At 44.0% G+C, this 24,006-nt stretch overlaps 1 protein-coding gene across 3 annotated transcripts in view; it reads right to left on the minus strand.

The window, feature by feature from the left end:
* BDH1 (3-hydroxybutyrate dehydrogenase 1) overlaps window positions 1-19,319 on the minus strand; it is a 32,749-nt gene extending 13,430 nt beyond the window's left edge. The window contains exons 1-4 of one of the 3 annotated variants that reach the window (XM_033132300.1): window positions 18,547-19,319; window positions 6,467-6,593; window positions 3,289-3,361; window positions 2,474-2,584 (exon numbers count right to left, since the gene is read on the minus strand). In XM_033132300.1, coding sequence (XP_032988191.1) covers window positions 2,474-2,584; window positions 3,289-3,361; window positions 6,467-6,549 — 267 coding nt within the window. In that variant the 5' untranslated portion in view covers window positions 6,550-6,593; window positions 18,547-19,319. Of the gene's footprint in view, window positions 1-2,473; window positions 2,585-3,288; window positions 3,362-6,466; window positions 6,594-17,838; window positions 18,126-18,206; window positions 18,525-18,546 lie in introns of those variants that run through there. The other 2 variants (XM_033132310.1, XM_033132295.1) reach the window with 2 other exon arrangements.
* Window positions 19,320-24,006: the final 4,687 nt, after the last annotated feature.

Consider the following 24,006-nt stretch of genomic DNA (forward strand, 5'->3'; position numbering starts at 1 on the left):
GTTCTCCTCTAACCTTGACTTGGAGATTCCCCATCATCCCAGCCAAGACTCTCAGACTACACTGCAGTCAGAAGCTCTACCTACCTAATCCTCCTTCCTTCCAACTTCTTTTCACAGACCTGCATTGCAATCTAAAAGATTTCTTTGTCTTTACCTGCCCCATTCCCCTGTAGCTATTATAGGCATTTCCCAAATCAATCTCTTGCACAGCTAATCCTATTTTGGCATCTGCTTCTTGCAGGATCCAAACTAAGATAACTACTTAGTAGGTTTGCTGTTTGTAATGGTATGAATGTAGCAATTCTGAAGCTATTGTGTGTATACCGTATGATCAGCCAAATGAGTAAATATATTGACATAGTTGGGAATCAGGGTTCTAACTGCAAGAGAAGAAAGAAACAAAAACGGAATGAGGGAAGCAAGAAAGAATGTTGGTGTGTTGAACTGGAATAGGAGGTTAGTATAACCTCATGAATTATGTGTGTGTGTGTGTGTGTGATATTTATAGGAAATGTAGATAGGAGATACATAGATACAGTGTGTGCATATGTATATATGTATGTGTGTATAAATAATCACACACACACGCGCGCACACACACACGTCCACCGAGAGGGACAAAGAGCAGCAATGCTCCATTAACAATGAGCACGCTTAATGCCCAGATGTTGGTTGCTAAATTCCAATAAAAGGAACCAGGTAAAAACAAGTCTACATTAAGAAATGTATGTGAACGCTCATAGCAGCATTGTTCATCACGGCCCAAAATCCCAACATTTTTATCCAAATATCCATTAAAAAGTGAACGACTTTTTAAAAAGTAATATATTCATACAACAGAATACCACCCAGCAATAAAAAGGAATTAGCTATTGTTACATTCTACAACATGGAAGAATCTCAAAAATGTAATGCTAAGTCAAAGAAGCCTGGCACAAAAGCCTGTGTATTGTATGATTCCATTCATATGAATAGTCCAGAAAAGACAAATCTGAAGAAACAGAAACAAGTGGCTATCCAGGACTAGAAGTAGGTGTGGCAGGTGTACAAATGGTCAAGAAGGAAATTTTTGAGAAATGGAAATTTTCTAAAAGTGAACTGTGGTGATAGTTGAATAATTCTCTAATTGGGGAAACTGTCCCCTAATTACTTCTGAAGCTTCATGTCCCAGTGCTTCCCTTCATGCATTATAAATTCCATTGGATGAGTCCCAAAGGAACCCAGAAAAAAAAAAAAACCTCACATATATAGTCAAGTGATTTTTGACAAAGGTGCCAGGACCATTCAATGGGGGAAGGGACAGTCTTTTCAGAAAATGGTGTTGGGAAAATTGGATATCCACACAGAAAATAATGATGTTGGACCCTTATGTAATACCATATACAGAAATTAACTCAAAAGGATCAAGGATCTAAAACAATAAAACTCTTAGAAGAAAACATGGAATAAAAGCTTCACGATGTTGGATTTCGCAATGATTTCTTGGATATGACACCAAAAGCACAGGTAACAGAAGAAAAACAGGCAAAATTTAAAATTTTGTGCATCAGAAGATACTACACAGAGTAAAAAGACAAACCCCAGAATGGGAGAAAATATTTGCAAATCATATATCTGATAACAGATTGATATCCAGAATATATAGAGAACTCCTAAAACTCAACAACAACAAGAAACCAACCCAATTCAAAAATGGGTAAAGGACTTGAATAAACGTTTCTCCAAAGAAGATATATGACTGACCAATGACCAATGATCAATGACATGAAAAGATGCTCAACATCACTAATCATTAGGGAAATGCAAATCAAAACTACAATGAGATACCATCTCATACCGATTAGGGTGGCTACTATCAAAAAAAAGAAAACAACAAGTATTGGCAAAGGTGCAGAGAAATTGGAACCCGTGTGCACTGTTGGTGGGAATGGAAAATGGTGCAGCTGTTATGGAAAACAGTTTGATGATTACTCAAAAAATTAAAAATAGAATTACCATATGATCCAGCAATTCTACTTCTGGGTGTATACCCAAAAGAACTGAAAGCAGGGTCTCGAGGAGATATTTATATACCCCTGTTCATAGCAGGATTATTCACTGTAGCTAAAACATGGAAGCAACCCAAGAGTCCATCTCCAGATGAATGGATAAGTAAAATATATAATGTATACATAAAACACAACATTATTCAGCCTTAGAAGAGAAATCCTGTAATATGCTACAACATGGACAAACATTGATGACATTATGTTAAGTGAAATAAGCCAGTCACAAAGACAAATACTATATCATTCTACTTATAAGTGGTACTTAGATAATGTGAATGTATTTAATACCAGTGAACAATACACGTAAAAATGGTTAAGATGGTAAATTTTATGTTATGTGTATTCTGCAATAAAAAAAAAAACTACCCTACAAAACAATGACTACGTGTGAAGGACCGTGGTGAGAAAGATGACCCATCTCTTACCTTCATCAAGCAGCCAGCAAACACAAGGAAGCCTTTTGAATGCAGATGCTGGGCCAAGGAGAACCCAAATCCAGAGTCACAGCCTGTGACCAGGACAGCTTTGCTGCCCACCTGTTTTAGAAGGTTAGACCCCGTGTTAGGAACCAGGATGCTGAGGGCACTGACCAGGCCCCCTCTGGGCAGGAACTAGTACTTCCTGAGTGGGCCAGCCCTGGCGCTCCCCACTTGGCTACTGGAGAAGCACCATAGTATAGTGGAAAAAGCTTAGACTTAGAACAGGAGACCGAGTTTTACCTGAGACTCTGCCACCAACTAATAAGGTTGCTTGGGAACTTACTTCCCCTTTCTGGACCGCAGTTTCCTCATCTGCCATCACCATTATCACGATCGCCATCACCACCATCATCTTCATCGTTATTTACCATGTACAAGGCACTGTGCATGCCTCACTCTCATTTAACTCTCACAATAATTCCATATAATAATTATGGTTGTTACACCATGTTACAAGTGAGGAAACAGATCTTTTTCAAATGCCCAACATACTTAATGATAGAATTGGAATTGAAACCAGGCCTGAGAGATCCCAGAGTCTAAACTCTTTACCCTTACTCATCTGATGGGAGATTTGGAGTGTGTGCTGGGGGGATGGGGCGGGGGGGGGGGGGGGGGGTCGGTAAGCAAGTGAGAAAGAGCTCCGAGTGTTCTGAAAGCTCTAAAGCCCTGCTCTGAGGGTGGCTCAGGACCTGGGGGCCCGGAGGGAAGGGCTCTGACCACCTGGCTGGTTGGTCCCAGGTAGCTAGGCTGCCACTCACCGGGTTCACCGCATCAGCATACGTACGACGGCCCATAGGGACAAAGGAGGCAGAGTGAAACAGCAATGTGCGCCTGCAAGAGAAAAGGAAGCCATGAGCACAGGCTGCGGTCATACCTAGACCTTGTTCCTGGGGCAGAAGCAACTCAGTGCCCTCAGCCACCAGTGAGCAGCTCTGACAGTCTCCCCAGCCCGAGCCCCTGGGGACAACATGCTGGTTCTACTGAGGAAGAGGTCCTCTTTCCTCTAGGGTTGCTAGGCTGGAAGAAAGGGGGCCAGCTGTTGCAGTGACTGTTTTTGTCACTGTTTAGGAAGACCTTACAAGAGATACTGCTTTGTCAACAAAGCCTTCTGCAAATTCCATGTCTTAACCCTTAGGTTTTATGCTGCTTCCTGATAGTATTTTTTTTAATTAAACTTTTTATTTTGAAATAATTGTAGATTCACATGTAGTTAAGAAATAACACAGACAGATGCCCTGTACCTTTTACCCAATTTCCCCTAATGTTATCTTGCAAAACTGTAGTACAATATCATAACCAGGATACTGGCATCAATACAGCGAAAACACAGAGCATTTCCACCACAAGGATCCCTCACATTACCCTTTTAGAGCCACATCCACTTCCCATCCTCCCCACATCCTCTTTAACTACTAATCTGTCCTCCATCTCTATAATTTTGTCATTTCAAGAAGGTTATATAAATGGAATGTGGGGATTACTTTCTTCACTCAACATCATTTTCTGGAAATTCATCCAGGTTGTTCCATGTATCAATAATTTGTTCCTTTATGTTGCTAAGTTGTATCCAAACTCAAAGGGCTGTGCAGAGTCAGTAAACAGAGCAGGTTGTCAGGTGTCAGGGCAGGGACCACATCCAGCCACTCCTGGGGAGGTTTTCACTGGGACAGATGCTGTGTACTGACAGCTGCTCTGAGGCAGGTACACATGGGGGGGTGTTCTGTCCGGGGCATCACATCTCAAGAAGGAGCACAGGAGGTTTTCATCGGGACAGATGCTGTGTACTGACAGCTGCTCTGAGGCAGGTACACATGGGGGGTGTTCTGTCCGGGGCATCACATCTCAAGAAGGAGCACAGACCAAATGGACATCACGCAGGTGAGAGACCTGGATGCTGAGTGGGGAGACCAGGGTAGATGAGCAATGAAAAAGCAAGCAGATGGAATGAGAAGTCAGGGGAGGGGTGCTGGGGTGGCATGGTGTCCCTAAGGATAAGCTATTAACTTCTTCAGTATAAATACAGCAGGCAGACCCAGGAACAAGGGGCAGCATTTAGAGGAGAAAAGATTTCTGCTTGATATGAAGACTTTGTAACAGCACCATCCAAAGACAGGAGGTCTGTTGTGAGAGGTACTGACCACCCCATCGCTGGAGATACTCAGATAAAAGCTGTAAGGTCACTTGTAAGGATGCTATCACAGGATCCACCCACGGTGGGAAAAGAAGTATGAGGCCCTTTGCAACTGAGATTCACGCAAAATGATCAGGCCAAAGTTTTTCCCCACCCAAAGACCTCCTGTCTGACCCAAGCACAGTGATTACCCCCTTCCATCTCCTCACACACCTGGGTCTCCCTCCCAGACCTCGGCTGGTGCCTTTGCTCTGCGGACAGCTAATGCACTCTGACCCATCTCTGCCCCTCACCACGCTGGCCCCAGCCTCCTCAGCCTACCCAGCTTTTTTCCACAGTCCTGTCAGAAGACTCCCCATGACAGCCTTTTTTTTCCCCTTCCAATGAGCCAGAGGCTTGACTAATGCTTCACTTCCCTTTAATTTGAGGATAAAACCTTTGTAAAAGTATTTAACTTCCTTTGGGATGATTTCTCCTCTATAAAAAATAATCTCCAGAAATTTCTAAAAGCCATATTTAAGGCAGATTTTTACCATTTCTATGACTCACTCACTGAAAAAAAAAAAAAATTGCAGTAAATCACCTTCAAAAGCCTTTCAGCAGAGCCAGGCTCCATTCCCTCTTCGATGAGATGTCCCCTCTGCTGGAAGGGCCACTTTAATGCTTCTTATATGGTGTTCTCTGGTAGTGGAAGCCCCATCTCCAACCAAGCTGCTGTATCCCGCGGAAATGCTTTTAAGCAAATGCTGCTAAAAGCCTAAATGTATGTTCTTCTAAAAATCTTTACCTGGATAGAAAACACCCATCAATTTTCTAGCCGCTGGGACTTTGAATTTTACCTAACACTTAATTTCACTCCTCTCAAATATAAAAGAAAAAGGCATTATTTATTCCTTGCTCTGGCTGCAACAGAGGAAAATGAGGTAGCAGAACACACGAATCCCCTTTGGAAAAGGCAATCCTGGAAGCTCTCAATGAAGAAGAGCTGCTTGTTTAATTTGTACTCACTTAATGCTTTCTCTAAATCACACAAGCAGTTCACTGAAGTCTCAGGGTATTTTAGTTCACTGGTTTCATGTGTAAGGTTTGAAAAGGGCATAAGGTGATCAAAGTAATGAGATACATCAACATCTTATCCCGAGCCTCCTGATGGGATGCATTGACAGGGCACCACCTCTCTCGGCTGGTATTCTTGCAAACGTGCATACCTGAATCTAAACACGGGGACCTCACACAAACCCATACTGAAGAACATTCTTCCCAAGTGTCATGGTCAAGAATGACAAAGACTCAGGAACTGTCCTCAATAGGAAGAGAGTAAGGAGACATGACAACTAAATGCACTGTGGGCCCCAAGTTTGTATCCTGGACCAGGAAAAGGTCGATGAGTGGGCCACTTGGCAAAATTTGAATCAGGTGTTTAGGTTAGTTAATATTATATCAGTGGCAATTTCCTGGTTTTCATGATTGCACTAAGGTTTTGCAAGATGTTAACATTCGAGGAAGTTAGATAAAGAGGATACAGGAACTCTTGTACTATTTTTGCAACTTTTGTATAAAGTATAGTTATTTCAATAAAAAGTTAAAAAAATGTATCTGATGAAAGATATTCTGCTGTGCCCTGTGTGCTCTGGGAGGTCTCCGTCTTCTGAGGACATCTCTGCATCTTCTTCGCTGGTAGACGTGGGTACTGAGACGTCTCTGAGAGTCAAGCCTGTTACCACCTGCGTCGTCATCCATGTGTGAAGGAGACGTTTTTCCCAGACAGTGACCCTCAAGGCCACCTCCACCCTTCAGTTTCTTACCTCACTCCATTTTCTCTATCAGAGAAACTCAGAGTTTTCCCCTGGAGCTGTGACAGAGGTCTGAAGAGGCGGGCAGTCAGCATTGTGGCCACACGAGGTAAAACGGTCGGCTTCTTCCTGGCAGGTCCTGAAACACAAAATGCACTCTCAGCATTGCCTTGTTGCCTTCAGGGCTTTAGGCAGGAATGGCCATTTTGCTTCCAGGCTGTGAAAGTCACACTGGGCTCTGTCTGATTGGCCCACATCCTGTCATTGCACCAGGCAGTCCCCTCTAGCAACTTCCGCTCAAGCTGCAGCCTCATGTGATGGAAAGAAAGAGTCATAAAGCTGAGACGTCTAGAAATCTGGATTCCGGTCTGGCTATTCCACCAACTCATTAGGCAACGCTAGACGAATCATTACCCATTTGCAGCATGAGGAGGTTGGACCAGACCAGTAATCCTCAAACCAGGTTTTGTAGCAACTACTGGGGGACTCGGGGACCTACCCTCTCAGGGATTCCAATTCCATGAACCTCATCCTCTTGTCTATGTTCCCCATGTTCAGCAAATCATCCATCTGTAGGGACTCAGGACATCAGCCTTCATTCCCAATTTGCCCACAGACCTCTGCAGGCAGCTTTTCCAACCCCATGCCAGGCACCGTCTGACTCAGCTCTATACTTTTCTCTCCAGCCCCACCAAACACAAGGTCTGGCTCTGAGGCTGAACTCAGCAGTAGTTCACTACAGCATGGAGACGTAAGCTATACAGTGAGACACACTGTGATCAATATAAACATACACAGTCTCTCCCACCCCCCTACCCCCCTTTTAAGGTTGTGTCAACCTGATTACAACAAGGCCATGTGTCACTCGGTTTCACCTAAAGGCAACTCAGCACCATGACTACTTGGGCATTAGTAACTGTTGATCAGTGTGTGCACTTGCTGCCTTCTTGTTCTGGTTAATTCTGTTATGATGCTTCCTCCTGGTCTGAGAGAGGGAAGCGGAGCCTGGGAGGCAGTTGAGGAAGGCAACCGCAGCCGGAGGAGATGGTGTTCTTTTCCTGGGGAACAGTCCAGCCTCTCCTTTGCACACCTGCCTGTGGTTGGTCATATTGTTCTTATTAGCACAGGTTCTGCCTGGGAGGGAGCTCCCCCCTGCCCTTTTGCTGTCACCCAGATCGAAGCGATAACCATCTGCCTGGGCCAATACTTCTGCAATAAGTTCATTAACTAGGCAAACACTGCAAGCTCACTGCAGTAGGCAGGTGGAGGTTTATCCTGTGTAATCCTCGGGAAAAGAAAACAAATGGGGATCTCTTGGCTCGTGTGATCTTTCTGGATGGCTCCTGCTTCCACTCCCTCTACTTGTTATACTCCATTCCCTGCACAGCAGCCCCAAAGATTTTTATAATACCAGTCGGGTTATGTGACATCATTGCCTAACGCCTCCTTTCCATGCCTGTTGGAGTGGCCTCTGCCTCCCTTCCTACGCCTGCCTGGCACCGCCCTCCCCTGAGCTCGCTGACTATGGTCGTACTGACCCTCCGAAAGCTTCTCGTATATGCCCAGCTCCATCCTGCCTCAGGGCCCTGGCCCTTGCTCTTCCTCCCTCTAGATGGCTGACAGGCTGTCCCCAACACCCATGCAACACACAGAGGTTGCTTTCTGTAAGGTCACTCTTCAATCCAAAATTATCGTTTCATTACTTTATCTTCCCCTTCTAGATCATAAGCTTGGCGAGGCCATCTTGTTCACCACTGAATCCCCCAGGCCCAGAAGAGCCTGACACAAAGAGGCACTCTGAGTCTCTGCTGAGTGGGATCAGCTGTGTGCTCGCAGCCCACCCCCACCATTGGCCCTTCATGGAAGGCGCAGGCGCATACCAGACTCAGATTCTTTACCTGGGTGCCCCAAAACCAGCCAAGCACTGACCAGCTGGCCGATCACACATCTCCACCTCCCCTCGCCAGGACTGGAGTCTGAGGTCACCACCACTGGGTGATTTCCAATCCAGTTTTCTGTAAGTAAAGCCCTTTCCATTCCTTCTACTCGATGCCTGTGGCAGAGAAGGCTTCAACGCTATCTCCAAATGGAGGCCTGCTTTCCATTTCATTTTCCTTAGACTCGGCCATATCTAGATAATTTAAAGTGCGTAAAAGCTCAGCCCCTCGGATAATGCACTGTTTACAAGGCAGTCTCTTATGCGGAATGGTAGAATTGTACATCTCTTTTTCAAGTTTCTTAAACGTGATGCTATTTTCACTCCAAACACAATGCTCCATAGGCAGTGGGGTTCCCACACACTCTTCAGGGTTGTTTGCCATCTTAATGCCTTGTGCTGGGCTTTGGTGTCTGTAAATATTAAGTTCTCAAACTTGAAAGGCCACTCACTTGCCTTTTGGTTTAGAAACAAATGGTTGTGGGAGGTGGGTGCTGAAGGAGAAAGGCAGAGCACCTGTGGCGCTTGGGGACAGTCTCCTTGGCCTTGAACTCAGTTAGCTGACAGGGGGCTTAATTCCCAGTGACCAAATTTATAAGATACTGTTGCAAAATCAAGATGCTCACATATCAATCTATCATCTGGGAGAAACTTTTCTAAAACTGAAAACACTTGGGTCTGCTCTCAAGGGCACCTCCTTTCCATTTTCAAACCCAAACGTGACCTGTAGAAAGCACCTCCTCTCCAAAGGAACAGTGCGTGCATCCTCGTCGTGATGCTGGGCTCCCTTACTGCATCCTGACAGGACTATCTTACAGAGTATATAGCTGGTTGCATTCCTGTGGGACAGGGTCTGCAAGAGGCAGACATTCCTCGGAAGAGGTCGGGCATCAGCAAGAAACATGAACACAGAGTCGGCCGTAGGCAGGAAAGAAAAGTCACATGTTCCTGGACATGAAGTCTGGATGGGCCCTGGCACTACCAAGTGGGAGAGGAAGGCCCTGTCCCACTGGGGAAGACAAGCTTGGTGTCAGTAGGGAACCATCCTACGTAGGGACCCCAGACACTGAGGAGCTTAAGATCAGCAAGCTGTGTGAGACTCCAAGGTCTGACCACCGGCAGGCTGTATTCTACTTGGCTATTTTGTTTGGCCAGCCTAGTGTTTTAAAAGGCAATGTAATGAGACAGCTAAATGCTTGAACTCAATACAAACAGTTGGCACTTACGATCTTAAGCCTACCCAGATCACCTTACTTAACTGCCTGGACACTACAGGCATTTGAGTTTGAGATCCCTCACCAGATAGATGTATATATCCTTTGGCTATTTCCCTTCTGATTGCTTAGTATAATCTTGCCTAAAAGTTCCAGCTCAGCTCAGCTATACATGCTAACTGCACGGTTAATGGGGGTTTCCTTAAGGTCATGCAAAAGGGCAACCTAACAAGTTTTAAAGCCCTTGTTCAAAAAAGATGCTTGTAGGGGGGTGGGAGATGAGGGTGAGGGGATCAAATATATGGTGATGGAAGGAGAACTGACTCTGGGTGGTGAACACACAATGGGATTTATAGATGATGTAATACAGAATTGTACACCTGAAATCTATGTAACTTTACTAACAATTGTAACCCCAATAAATTAAAAAAAAAAAAAAAGATGCTTGTCATTCCTTAGAGAAATAAGTATTCTGGAACAAAAGTCTAAACACATTATATAGGAACATCAAATGATATAATAGACAATGTTCTCACCACCACTGGATCCTAAGAGTAGAGGTAACGCTCATATATCTGTGTTTAACAGACACCTTCAATAAAAGCCAAGGATATAACTTTGTAGCCCAGCTCAGTGAAGGCAAACCTAACGCAGACACTTGGATTAGCCTGAGGAACAATCCAGTCATCCGATTAGACTTGGTTGGTGGCCACTTCTCCTCAGGGAACACGTCACACTCTCAGCAGTGGTCATCTTTTGGGTATCTGTCCTGCTCACCTGATTCCTGTCTTATTGGACCTGCCTCTCACCCACACAATTTGGCACCTGCAGCTGAAGTTGGACAGTGAGACCTCCTACCACCACCACCATAGAGGACTGGGTCAGGGAGAGACACATGACCCAAAATGAACCTATCACTCTGTCCCCTGGCATTGAGAAAGAACGCAACTCAGCTTCTGTGGGGCAGGGACATGTGATCCGGCTGCTGGAGTGGGGAGCAGGCAGCTATGCTACATTGGGCCTAAAGCCAGAGAGATGGAGAAAGCCAGTCTGCAGAGAAGAGTCAGGCACGCCTGCAGAAAGGAGCAGAGGTGAAGGTGGAGAGAGGAAAAAACAACCACAGAGCCTCCTCAGGCAGATCTGCTATTGAGGCCCCTCTGCCCTCCTGTTCTCCAGCTCTATACAGCATGCAATGTATTTATTCTCCATGCAATTTAAGCAAGCTTAAAGTTTCTATGACTTCCAGCCAAAACAATATTGGCTAAAACACCCTGAAAGCAGGTTCTTTCTGCAAATCATTATTTATCCTTAAGCTTCCCCCTTATTCTGAGAACATCATGTTGTAGAACTTGTAATGACAACAGAAAGATGGGCCTCCCCCTCTCTGCTCCTCATCTCTCCCTCCCCAAGAGAAAGTGTCACCAGAGCTGCCAAAATAGCCATAATTACAAGTGTCAGATTAAGCAGGCATTCCTTCCCTGGGTGAACAGGGCTTGCCTACTAAATTCAGGTCAAACCATTAAACAACGGAGTCTCAGGGCTCCGTTCTTGGTCTCTTCTCACCACCATGATGAGCTCTTATAGCTTTAAATATGATTAACGTTCTGCCAACTCCAAAATATTTATCTCCAACCAGCCTTCTCTTCTGAACTCCAAACTTACGTATCCAAATGCCCATCCAACATCTCCCCTTGAATGCTGAATAGGTATCTCAAATGTAACCTGTCCAAAACTGAGCTTGTGCTATGGCCCTGAGTCTCTGCTCCTCTAAATACTCCCCATTCTTGACTCTTGTCTTTCTCGAAAACTCAACAGCCAAGTTGTCAGCAAATTCTGACTCCACCTTCACAATGTATCTAGGATCCTCTGCTGTTGTCTGTGTCTGAGTCTTCATCAGTTCTTGCCTGGATTATTGCAATAGCCTCCAACGAGGCTCCCTCTTCCACACCCCTCTTCAGACACTGCTCAGCACTGCCTGTGTGATCCTCTGAAATATAAATTGGATTACGTCTCCCCTGCACCAAATTCTTGCTCAGAGTAAAAGCCAAAATCACTGTAGATTTCCTACAAGGCCCTCCATGATCTGAGCCCCATGGCCTCTCTGACCTCATCCCTGCCTTGTCTGTGGCACCTCGGTGACAGCAGCCTTCCTGCTGTCCTTGGAACATGACAGGCAAGTTCCTGCTTCGGGGCTTTGCCCTTACTTTCCCCTCTACCTGGAACATTCTTCGCCTCACTATCCACAGGGCTCATCCTCTCACTTCAGTCTTTTACTCACATGTTTACTCAGTAAGACATTCTGTGGCCACCCCTGATATTTTCTATCCCCCTTCCCTACTTCCATCTTTCCCCCTCCTTGGAAACTTACATCATAATATTATGCATATTGTACTTATTTATCTTATTTGCTGTCTTTCAGTCCCATCAGAATGTAAGCTCTGAGAGCGGAGGTTTTTGTTTTGTTCACCATTGTATCCCCAATACGTAACAGTGCCCTATACACAGTAGGCACTTAATATTCGAATGAATCAAAAATGCTTTCATCTGAAGAATACCATAGTCAGACATATATTTTAATACAATAACTCTCAGTAGGTTAAGAATAGACTGAGGATGGACAAGGGCAGAAGCAGAAAGACCATTTAGAAGCTACGGCAGTAATCCAGGGGCACAATATACGGCTATGTTTTGAAGGTAGAGCCCACAATTATTTATGGACAAATTAAATGTAGGATGTGAATAAAAGAAGGAAGAATCAAAGATATTTTTAAGATTTTGGTGCAGACATAAAAAATGACATTAGTCCAACTGACCGATTAAGGAGCCATTCTACGCATAAGTGCTTACCACATTTCAAATCAAAGCCTACAAGCTGGGCATCCTCACCCGGTCCCTCCAAATCCTATCTCCAATGATACTTTTCACATCTATCCATTATAACATTTGTTACACCAACGCTCAACAAGCCCTGTACTTACCAATTTGTGTACCTTACTAGTCCTATACCAAATCTGACATCATCATCTGACCAAGACCCAACTGATTCAAATAACACCTCTTCCAAAATACATTTCCTGATCCCCTAAATAAAAAATCAATCTCTGTCCCAGAGAGGAAAAAGAGAAAGGAGTTCATCACCACCAAACCAGTATTATAAGAAATGTTGAAAGGACTTCTTTAAGAAGAAGAAGCCAGGGGGTGGGGGGGAATAAATATGAATAATAAAATGGCAATAACTATGTACCTATCAATAATCATTTTAAATGTAAATAGATCAAATGATCCAATCAAAAGACACAGGGTAGCAGGATGGATAAGAAAACAAGACCCATACATATGCTGCCTACAAGAGACTCACTTCAGATCAAAACACACACACAGACTAAAAATAAAAGGATGAAAAAAGAGATTTCATGCAAATGGAAACAACAACAAAAAGCTAGGTAGCAATACTTATATCAGAAAAAATGGACATTTAAACAAAGCCTATAATAAAAGACAGAGAAGAATATTCTCAAGAGGATATAACCCTTGTAAATACTTACGCACCCAACATAGGAGTACATAAATATATAAAGCAAATATTGACCCACATAAAGCGAAAGATCGACAGTACTACAATCACAGTAGTAGGGGACTGTAACACCCCATTGACATCAATGAATAGAACTTCCAGACAGAAAATCAACAAGGAAACAGCGGCCTTAAATGACACAGTAGACCAGATGGATTTAATTGATATTTTGAAAGGATTTCACCCCAAAGCAGCACAATATATGTTCTTTTCAAGTGCACATGAAACATTTTCCAGTATGGAACACATGTTAGGCCACAAAATAAGTCTCAATAAATTTAAGAAGATTCAAATCATATCAAGTGTCTTCTCTGACCACAACAGTATGAAATTAGAATTCAACTACAAGAAAAAAAAACACTGAAAAACACACAAATACATGCAGGCTAAATAACATGCTACTAAACAATGAATGGGTTAACAATGAGTCTAGGAAGAAATCTAAAGATATCTTGAGACAAATGAAAATAACAATACAACGACCTCAAAGCTATGTGACACAGCGAAAGCAGTCCTAAGAGGGAAATTCAGCAACACAGGCCTACCTCAAAAAAAATCTCAAATAAACAATCTAACCTTATACCTAAAGGAACTAGAAAAAGAACATAAAACAAAGCCCACAGTGAGTAGAAGTAAGGAAATAAATATCAGAATGGAAATAAATGAAATAGAGTCTAAAAAAATAAATAAATAAATGAAACCAAGAGCTGGTTCTTTGAAAAGATAAACAAAGTTGATAAACCTTTAACCAGACTCAAAAAGGAAAAAAGAGGACTCAAATAAATATAATCAGAAGTGAAAAAGGAGCAGTGACAACTGACACCACAGAAATACAAAGGATTATAAGAAAATACTATGAACAATTACATGCCAACAAATTGGATAATCTGGAAGAAATGGATAAATTCCTAGAGACATACAATCTTCCAAGACAGAATCAAGAAGAAACAGAAAATCTGAACAGACCAATTACAACTAATGAAATAGAATCAGTAATCAAAAACACTCCCAACAAACAAAAGTCCTCGACCAGATGGCTTCACAGGTGAATTTTACCAAACATTCAAAGAAGAATTAATACCTATCCTTTTCAAACTATTCCAAAAAATCCAAGAGTAGAGAAGGCTCCCAAGCTCATTCTATGAGGCAAGCATTACGCTGATTCCAAAACCAGACAGATATTAAAAAACAAGGTAATTATAGGCTGAGATCTCTAATGAACATAGATGCAAAAATCCTCAACAAAATATTAGCAAACTGAATTCTGCAATATATTTAAAATATCATACACGATGATCAAGTGGGATTTATTCCTGGGATGCAAGGTTGGTTCAATATCCACAAATCAGTAATGTGATAGATCACATAAACAAAATGAAAAATAAAAATCATAGGATCATATCAATAGATGGAGAAAAAGCATTTGACAAAAATCCAGCATCCAAATCATTTATGATAAAAACTCTCAGCAAAGTGGGAATAGAGGGAACATAACTCAACATAATACAGGCCACATATGACAAACCCACAGCTAACATCATATTCAAAAAAGCTAAAAGCATTCTCCTTAAGATCAGAAACAAGACAAGGATGTCCACTTTTATTCAACATAGTGCTGGAAGTCCTAGCCACAGGAAACAGACAAGAAAAAGAAATAAAAGGCATCTAAACTGGAAAGGAAGAAGTAAAACTGTCATTATTTGCAGATAACATGACACTGTATATAGAGAATCCTAAAAAATTCCACCAAAAAACTATTAGAACTGATAAATGAATTCAGTAAAGTAGCAGGATACAAAATTAATATTCAGAAATCAGTTGCATTTTTATACACCAATAACAACTATCGGAAAGAGAAATTAAGAAAACAATTCCATTTACAATTGCATCAAAAAAATAAAATACCTAGGAATAAATATAACCAAGAAGGTAGACGACCTGCACTCAGAAAATTATAAGACATTGAAGAAAAGAAATTAAAAAAGATACAAATAAATAGAAGTATATACCATGCTCATGGATAGGAAGAATTAACACCATTAAAATGTCCATACTACTCAAAGTAATCTATAGATTCAATACAATCCCTATCAAAATATCAATGGCATTTTTCACAGAATTAGAACAAATAATCCTAAAATTTATATGGAACCACAAAAGACACAGAATAGCCATGGCTATCTTGAGAAAGAAGAACAAAACTGGAGACATCACGCTATTTGATATCAAACTATACTAGAGGCTATAATAATCAAAATCTCATGGTACTAACATAAAGACAGGCACATGGATCAATAGAACAGAATAGAGAGCCCAGAAATAAACCCACATCTATGCGGTCATTTAATCCATGACAAAGGAGGCAAGAACATACAATGGGGTAAAGACAGTCTTTAAAAAATGGTGCTGACAAAACTGGACAGATACAGGCAAAAAAAATGAAACTGGACTGCCTTTTACACCATATACAAGAATAAATTCAAAATGGATTAAAGACTTAAATGTAAAACCCAAAACCATAAAACTCCTAGAAGAAAACACAGTCAGTAAACTCTCTGACATTGTTCTTAGTGATATTTTTTTCTGATCTATCTTCTAGGGCAAGGGAAACAAAAGAAAAAATAAACAAATGGAACTACATCAAACTAAAAAGGTTTTGCACAACAAAGGAAACAATCAACAAAACGAAAAGACACCCTACTGAATGGGAGAGGATATTCGCCAATGATACATCTGATAAGGGGTTAATATCCAACATTTATAAAGAACTCAAACAACTCAACACCAAAAAAAACAAACAATCCAACTAAAAAATGGGCAGAGAACCTGAATATTTCTCCAGGGAGACCAAACAGACAGCCAATAGACCAATGAAAAGATACTCAACATCACTAATCATCAGAGAAATGCAAATTAAAACCACAATGAGATAGATATCACCTCACACCTGTCAGAATGGCTATCATCAATAAATCAACAAACAAGTGGCGAGGATGTGGAGAAAAGGGAACCCTCCTGCACTGTTGTTGGGATTGCAAATTGGTGCAGCCACTATGGAAAAGAGTATGGAGGTTACTCAAAAAATTAAAATTAGAACTACTTTATGACCCAACAATTCCACTCCTGGGTATTTATCCAAAGAAATCCAAAACATTAATTTGAAAAGATATATGCACCCCTACGTTCACTTCAGCTTTATTTACAATAGCCAAGATATGGAAGCAACTTAAGTGCCCATCAATAGACGATTGGATAAAGAAGTGGTACATTTATACAATGGACTATTACTCAGTCATAAAAAAAAAAAAGAATGAAATCTTACCATTCGCGACAACAGGGATTGACCTACAGAGTATTATGCTAAGTGAAGTAAGTCAAAGACAAATGACATATGATCTCACTTATATGTGGAATCTAAAGAACAGAGTGAAAGAACAAACAAAACAGAAACAGACTCATAGATACAAACGACAAACTGGTTGGTTAGGGGACTAGGTGAAAAAGGGGAAGGGATTAGGAAGTACAGATTGGTAGTTACAAAATAGTCACAGGGATATAAAGTACAGTATAGGTAATATAGTCAATAATAATGTAAATGTAATAACTATGTGTAGTGCTAGATGGGTGCTAGACAAATCCCAGGGATCACTTTGTAAACTAAATGTCTAACCACTCTGCTATACACCTGAAACTAATATAAAATAATATTGAAGGTCAACTGTAATTGACAAAAATAAATAAAATTAATTTAAAAAATCAATCTCCCTGCATTCCCATTTCATGCTTTCCTTCTGTGCCTCTATAATAGCTCTTACCTAGGGAGGGGAGTATTAGAGGTATTTCTGTTTACAGCCATTCACAGCCCTCACCTAACCACCAATCCCCACCTGGATTGTGAAGCCCCCAAAGATAGGACCCACATGTTGAATCATTGACTTATAAGACCTCCAAAATATCTACTCTGGTACCTGACAGGAAGAAGGTGCTCTATAAACGTGTATTGAGGGAGCATATGAAAACCACAAACTTTCAAAAGGTCAGCTTCCTCGCCTGCCAGGGGTACATGCCCTGTGCAGGGCCCGGCTCCAAATGTCCTAGAAAGTAGGACATTTGCTGCGTCATAAAGGATCCCGGCAGCAGGAGGCTTGCAGGCGGCCCTCCACAAGGAAATATGTGCTCTGCAACCGCTCGCACGGATAGACTGTGACTCTGCATCAGCTATTTTCAGATTTTGGCTAACTGGATGGAAAAAAACGCGCCGAGCTCAACGACGCGCGCAGAGACCAGCCCTCCCCCACCAAGGCGCGGCCCCGAGGCGACCGCCCGGGGGAAGCGCAACCAAGGCGCGCAGACAGACGGGACTATGCAGTCTTGAGCCCTCGTCATCTAACGCTCGAAGAGCCGAACGCCCAAGATGCGCAGGCGCCGCCGCGGCACGTCGTGCGGCGCAGCCAATCTCAAGGCCGTCTTCCCTTCCCGCCAGCGGGAGGCTGGGAGCCGCGGGGGCTCGGCCCGAGCCGCATTCCCATTGGCTGAGGCGGCACCGCCCAGACAAAGCCCCAGAGTCCTAGCGCTGGTGCGCCCCCTTGGCTCCCGGCCCTGGCCGACCCGGGCCCACCACCCCCCCAGGGTACCCAGCCTACCCCCGCGGCGCCTTCACCTTGTTTGGTACCTCCTCCTCCCCCAGTCCTGAGGCCGGTTCGGCTAGTGCTCAAGGCAGCTGGACCGGCGGCCTGACCGCTGTCCAGCATCTTTCCTGAAGCCGCAGCAGGAGGGGAGCGAGTACTTCCCAAATCCGCGAGAATAGAGCCTCCTGGAGGACATGGGAGGATGAGGACGGGTGCCGGGCAGAACAGAGGAGATACGGTGGAGAATGGAGCAATGCCCAAGAGCCCCGAGCTGGAAGGCAGGACTACTGGCTTCGGTCCAGGCTGGGCCCCTGACTTTGGCCTGTTCCTATCCTCTTGGGGACAGGGTCTCCTTCTGTAAAATGTCGCAGCAGGGAAGTATGAGTCCGGAGGTTTGTACCTGGGAATCTCGGGGCCGCGTGTTCAACCTGGGCCTCCTCCTGCAGAGCACCTTATTCCGAATAATAAACGCCAGGCCGGGCTCCCACAGCGCGGATACAAGGCCAGGGAGGGCGGCGGGTGAGGCCCATCTACCGCTGAGATAGGTCTGGGCGGGATCGATCCATCTTCCTACCTTTACTCCACGGCGGCCGCAGGGCCCGTCCTGCCAGACTCTGTGCCCCTTTTCCCACCCGCATCCGGGCGACCCAGCTAAAGGACCGCGCAAGGCCAACCCAAACTGAGCAGAGGGCGCCGACGCATCCCACCCCAGCTGTAGAGACGAGCACCACTCCTCTTACCCCAAACCAAATGGTCAGGGGGCCCCGGTTGCAGAGGGCTCAGCTGGCGCGCTCGCCTTAATCCGGCGCTTTACAGGTACCCGCGCTCCTGGACTGGCCGACCGAGTGGGGGCGCTGCCGCCCTTTTCTCCACGAAACCCCTCTACCGGTTGGCACTCTCGCGGCCTCGGCTACCGGACGCGCCTAGACACCTTGCGTGCCAGTGTTAGGGCTGGACCGGACGGGCGGGGCCCGACGGCTGGCGTCGCCGGGGCGGGGAGTGCTCCCGCGCCACCTCCTTGGCGCTGGGGCATCTGGTCTGGCCCTGTTCCAGCAGAGCTTGCCCCTCAATCGTTAGGCATCCAGCTGCCTGTTCGCGCTAGGCTCCCCCTGCTGCCTGCCCATCTCGGTCCTAAACCCGGCGCAGATCTCACCGCCTTCTCCCTCCAGGAGCCCGCGGGGAAAGAAGGTGCTGCTTCAGGAAGTAAGGAAACCCTGGTGAAGACGAGGTTCCTTCCAGCTCCTATGCATATTTGCTGTCTTTGGAGGTCACTAGGGTTGATCAGTTAGTTTTTAAGTGTCTTTTGAGCAGATGAAATATATTTAAAATTTTGCTCCTAGGCGTCTTTAAAAATAATTAGCACAGCTTCCCAGAGATTCAACAATAGAACATCAGAGGACAGTGGCACAGATCAGGCTGCCACCGCCATTTCTAGAATAATAAACAGACTAAGAAAAGGAAACTGTCCCCGCAAATTAGTTTAGGTCGAATACAGAAAAAAGACTGATTGGAAAGGGACCGAGCAAATGAAAATGGAAAAGAGGTACTATCCTGGTGGGGCTTTAAAGAAACCTGCCAGCTCCATTCCGTGAACTTACTGAGGCTGAGACAGTGTCTTCCTTACCCCAGCTCCTGGCACATAGAGCCTTGAAGAGTGAAAGAATCATGAAGGGATGATGCACTTGGTTTTCTGTACCCATTTCACAGACAGACTCAAGCCAGAGTACTTGCTGCAGTGCTGTGTTTCAGAGGAGTCTCCACGTACATCATGCCACAACCATAACAATGAATCACTACATTGGGTCACCACGTCACACTTTGAGGGTTATGCATTCCCAGAAAAGCAGTTAATTAAAAGAATATTTCCACCTAGGAAAACCATAGATCTTAACTTTGGACTGAGAAGTCAATGGAAACATAGCTCTGTTTATGGCAGACAGGAAAACAAGGTCTGACCTGTCTGAGGTTGTATCAGACTCCTCCTGTGGCTGACCTCACATCTTCCCAGCCCTTCTTTTTATACCAGCTATGCTGTGGCAACCAGCTACATACGGCATAATCCAAGAGCATCTTGCCTCAGCTGCACCTGGTATCTTGCTGCCTCAGGGCTTATGTGCCACTGCAGTCTGGGACCCCTGTAGAAACCCCCTGCCATTGTGACAGGTGCATAAACCTGGAAGTGTAAAGGAAGTAACACCTCATGGGACAACCTTTAACCAAGGCAAACAGGAGCTGGTGGAGAAATGCTCCGCTCTCCATTCTTCCGGTGGGCAATTCCAAGGTACATTCTGTACAGCTCCTAAGATAATAGAGCCCTGGGTGCCCATAGTAGCGACAACTTGGTCCACTCAGTATTGCACCCTTGAATTGCCTGTCTTTCCTCCTTGCTTGCTTGACTCTTCCCAGTCCTCCACTCCTGTTCCTTGGGATTCATTCACAAAATAAACTACCTGTACACAAGTCCTTGCTCAGACTCCATTTTTCGTTTTTTGTGGGGTTTTTTTTGGGGGGGCGGGCGACGGCATGAGGGGAGGGACAAGATTAAGCCAATAGTTACCCCAAAAGAGGCATCTTGGCTCACCTTCCAGGACTTGTTCTCACCAGATCTTTCCCAAGACTGCTGAGGAATTGATTTGTTCAATTTGAGGTTTTGCTCCTTTTATTTCCCAGTTGCCCTGCCCTCCACGGGCTCACTAATAAGCTCTAAGAGACAGGCAGGATGCACCAGAGACTCCCAAGAGACAGGGCCAGCTGAAGGGCTGGACTAGGAGAGAGTCCAACAAAGCCATTCTCAGCCCCACTTTAAACCTCTGCCCTCTTTCCAAGGTCCTGGCTGCTGACTTTGACACTGGGAAGATTCAGCTCTGGGGCTGAACATGGAAGCAGAAACTGTGCGGGACCCAAGTCGCTCCCAACATAGCCTGTACCAAGATTCTGTCTCCTTCCTACTCTCCTCCTCACCCCCCATAAAAGCAATTCCTGTGCGGTACTTAGCACATTTCATCTCATTAATTACCAAACTACGTAGGTGCTGGAGGGAATGAGCCCTTATTCCCTTCCTTCAAGGAGGGAAATAAGATATGTGCAGAAACTAAATGAACCATCAGAAGTCTGTAAGTCTTCTGAAAAAGGGACATGTCAGAGTAGTGGGAGTTCTGGTGATGGTTCAGGACAGGATTCGTAAGAGGTCGCCTCCTAAATGACTCAGTTGGGATGAAACACCCTCAGAAGATCCCCCTGCCCAGAGAGCCACAGTATTTGCTCCTGTCCCCTGTGTCAGCTCCTAATTGCCTTCCAGCTCACACCTGTCTTGAGTGCCAGCTCAAGCTAGTAATTACCTCATCTTCCCTGCCCCCTCTCTGAATGCCCCTGGTCTTCTCTGCCCTGTGTTAAGCGCTGAATGCCAGATGGTGCAGGTGAAATCCTGCGCTGAGCCAGCCACCTCGAAACCCTCCAGAAGCCTCGTGTGCAGCGCTCTGTGCTCAGTTCTGCTGGGGTTAGAGAATAATAACACCATCTACTATCCAAAGCCACAGGTTCTTCTGTTTGTCTTGGTGTAATTGAATTTTCTTAAAAAAAAAAAAATTATTGTGTGGAAACCTTACCCTTAACCTGCAGAATTTTAGAAGTATTAAATGGCTTTTTCTATAATTGACAATGAAGGAAAGAAAAATCCCAATGTATTCTAAAACAAAGCTGTGGTGCTCAGAATCTAGCGTGTTAAAAAGAGCCCTTGTTCGTAACATGACTGTAATACTGAATTCTGCAAATGAGAACTGGAGGCCCAAAGTTTTCCCTGTAGTGAATGAGCAACGAAAACAAGTGCTGGGACCTTAAGGGAAAAAGAGGGGCAGTATCAGCACCCACACCCCCACACCCCTTTCTGTCTCTTCACTCTAACAGATTTAATTAAAATGATGAAGCCACAGAGTTGGAAATTATACACTGGAAATTTAAGCAAAGTTCTTTTGAGGTAATTGGGATCTTTGAAAAGCGTATGAGGAGATGAAAAAAACAACTGTGTCCCCACCTCTGTCCATCCCACCCCAAGCTACAGCAACCCATAAAACTTCCCTCCTTCCTTCAGTTTACGGGTTTGAGCCCTTATTACATCCCAGGCACTGTGCTTTGTTCTTGGAATGCAATGCAGGGACCTAGTGCAGGTCCGTCTTCAGAAATACAACTTGGTAGTTGGTGAGTGACTGATCGCTATGTACCAGACTATGTCAAGTGCCTTGTGTGCGTTATTGCAGTTAGTCTCTGCAACAGTGCTAAAAGTAGCCCAAGATTATCCCCATTTTGCAGCTGAGGATGTTGAGGCTTAGAGAGGACAAATAACTTGCCCACAGCAACACAGGTAGGAAGTGGCAGAGACAGATCCCACCCAAGTCTATCCTATTAAAAAGGCTTTTTAAACCAACTGTCCTAAGGTTGTCCCAAGGCAAGGGCCTTGGGAAAAAAAGGATAAAAGTCCCCACTGATAAGGCTATTTGGAGTACAAAATATTTTTATAACCAGTCGGGCATTGTTTTTGTAAGTAACCTAACAGAAGCTGGAATTACTTTGTGACATGGAAACTTCTTTCACTGAGGACAACTACAGATGCCCAGATCTGATGCCTTCAATTAGGAAAAGTAATTCTAGGCTCTAATTCATATAAACTTTAAAAGACAAAAATATGAGACAAGATGATCAACCCTTCGATATGATTGAATTTTCTGAACTTCAAATTCCACTATTTCCATAAATATTTAATATATTACAATAAACAGTTTTAAAAACCAGGATACAAAACCATATGCTTATTTAGATGAATATTTCATCAGTTTTTTTCCCAATGAATGTGTATTGTTTATATTTTCTGCTTACTGCTCCCAGGGACAGAACCTACTATTTCAGAGGGGAAATTGAATGCAAAGCTGCTGCGGGTTCCAAGGACCTATTTGCTTCTCCCCAACCCACGCCTCCTTCACACCAGGCACTTCCTAAGACTAGAAGGTTTTCCTCCTGCTGATAGTGGTTCTCACAGTCAGCATTCTCTCACCTTAGCCGTCTCCTGTCTGCGGTCTGTGTGACAAGTCTCCCTTAGTACTATCAGCACACGGGATCCTCTCCAAGCAAGTTACAAGCCGGATACACTTGGAATTCTCTTGATTCTCAGTTGGTAGGATATAAAAGACACCCCTGGAGACCTCTTCCCGGCTTTTATTTCAATGCTTGCCTTTAGCTGGGAAGGGATATTCTCACACTCATATGATAAGCAAAGCTAACTAATGATAGAATACAATATTTGGAGTTCTGGATGCTTGTGTGTTTGTCATGGAGGCAAAGTTCAGCTTTGTAACTGTTTGTTTTAAGCTTAAAATGTCTGTGAGTTTGGTCCTCTAACAAGCAGAAGATCAAGGGTAGGTGCCGCTGCTTCGGGACACATGAGAAAAAATGATGCCAAAGGTTAGCTTCAACCAACTTCATCTTGAGTCTCCCTGCCAGGTATGTGTGGGCATAAATAAGCACAGTAACTGACCTAAACAGAATGAGAAATATGCAGAGAGGACCCTAAGTATGACGCAGAATGAGGACCTGAGAAAAATTTCCAAGTGGCTTTGGAAAGTCAAGTGGCTTTGGAAAGGCTCAGCTGCAAGAAGACGGTGCCAAAACATACTCCTTGAACGTCACAATGGAGGTAAGGAGGAGTAGATCTGGAATACAGGAGCTCCCTTAGGTTGTCTCTTAGTATTACCGTGCTCTGTGATTCAAGTCAATGGAAAATTACAACCACCAAAGTTAGGTAGAACTACTAATGGCCTAGACCCTTCATTGGATGAAGGTTAGGGTCACCCCACCAGGGAAAGATCCATGACCAGCTGAGGGCAAAGGGAACATGGAAAGGGCAGTGGGAAAAGGTAATTATAAATACCAGAGATAGCCATGTAATCAGTTACAGAAACAAGGATTCTAATTGTCATGAGTATGTCTTCCTTATTTTGGGGTGTGTGTGTGTGTGTTGTCTTCATTTTCTTTCCTTTTGTATCCCCTTATCATGTAACATAAGATGTTTTGACTTTATACCATATATATTGTAATATTGTTAACTTTACATCAGATTATTGAAGTTACGGGATACCAAGAAGAGTACACATCACAGGGACTTTGCCTCCTCTTCTGGGGAAACGGTTAGAGCATTTTCAGTTGTCCACAGG

This window comes from Rhinolophus ferrumequinum, chromosome 2 (assembly GCF_004115265.2).
Source record: "Rhinolophus ferrumequinum isolate MPI-CBG mRhiFer1 chromosome 2, mRhiFer1_v1.p, whole genome shotgun sequence".
NCBI classification, from domain to species: Eukaryota; Metazoa; Chordata; class Mammalia; order Chiroptera; family Rhinolophidae; genus Rhinolophus; species Rhinolophus ferrumequinum.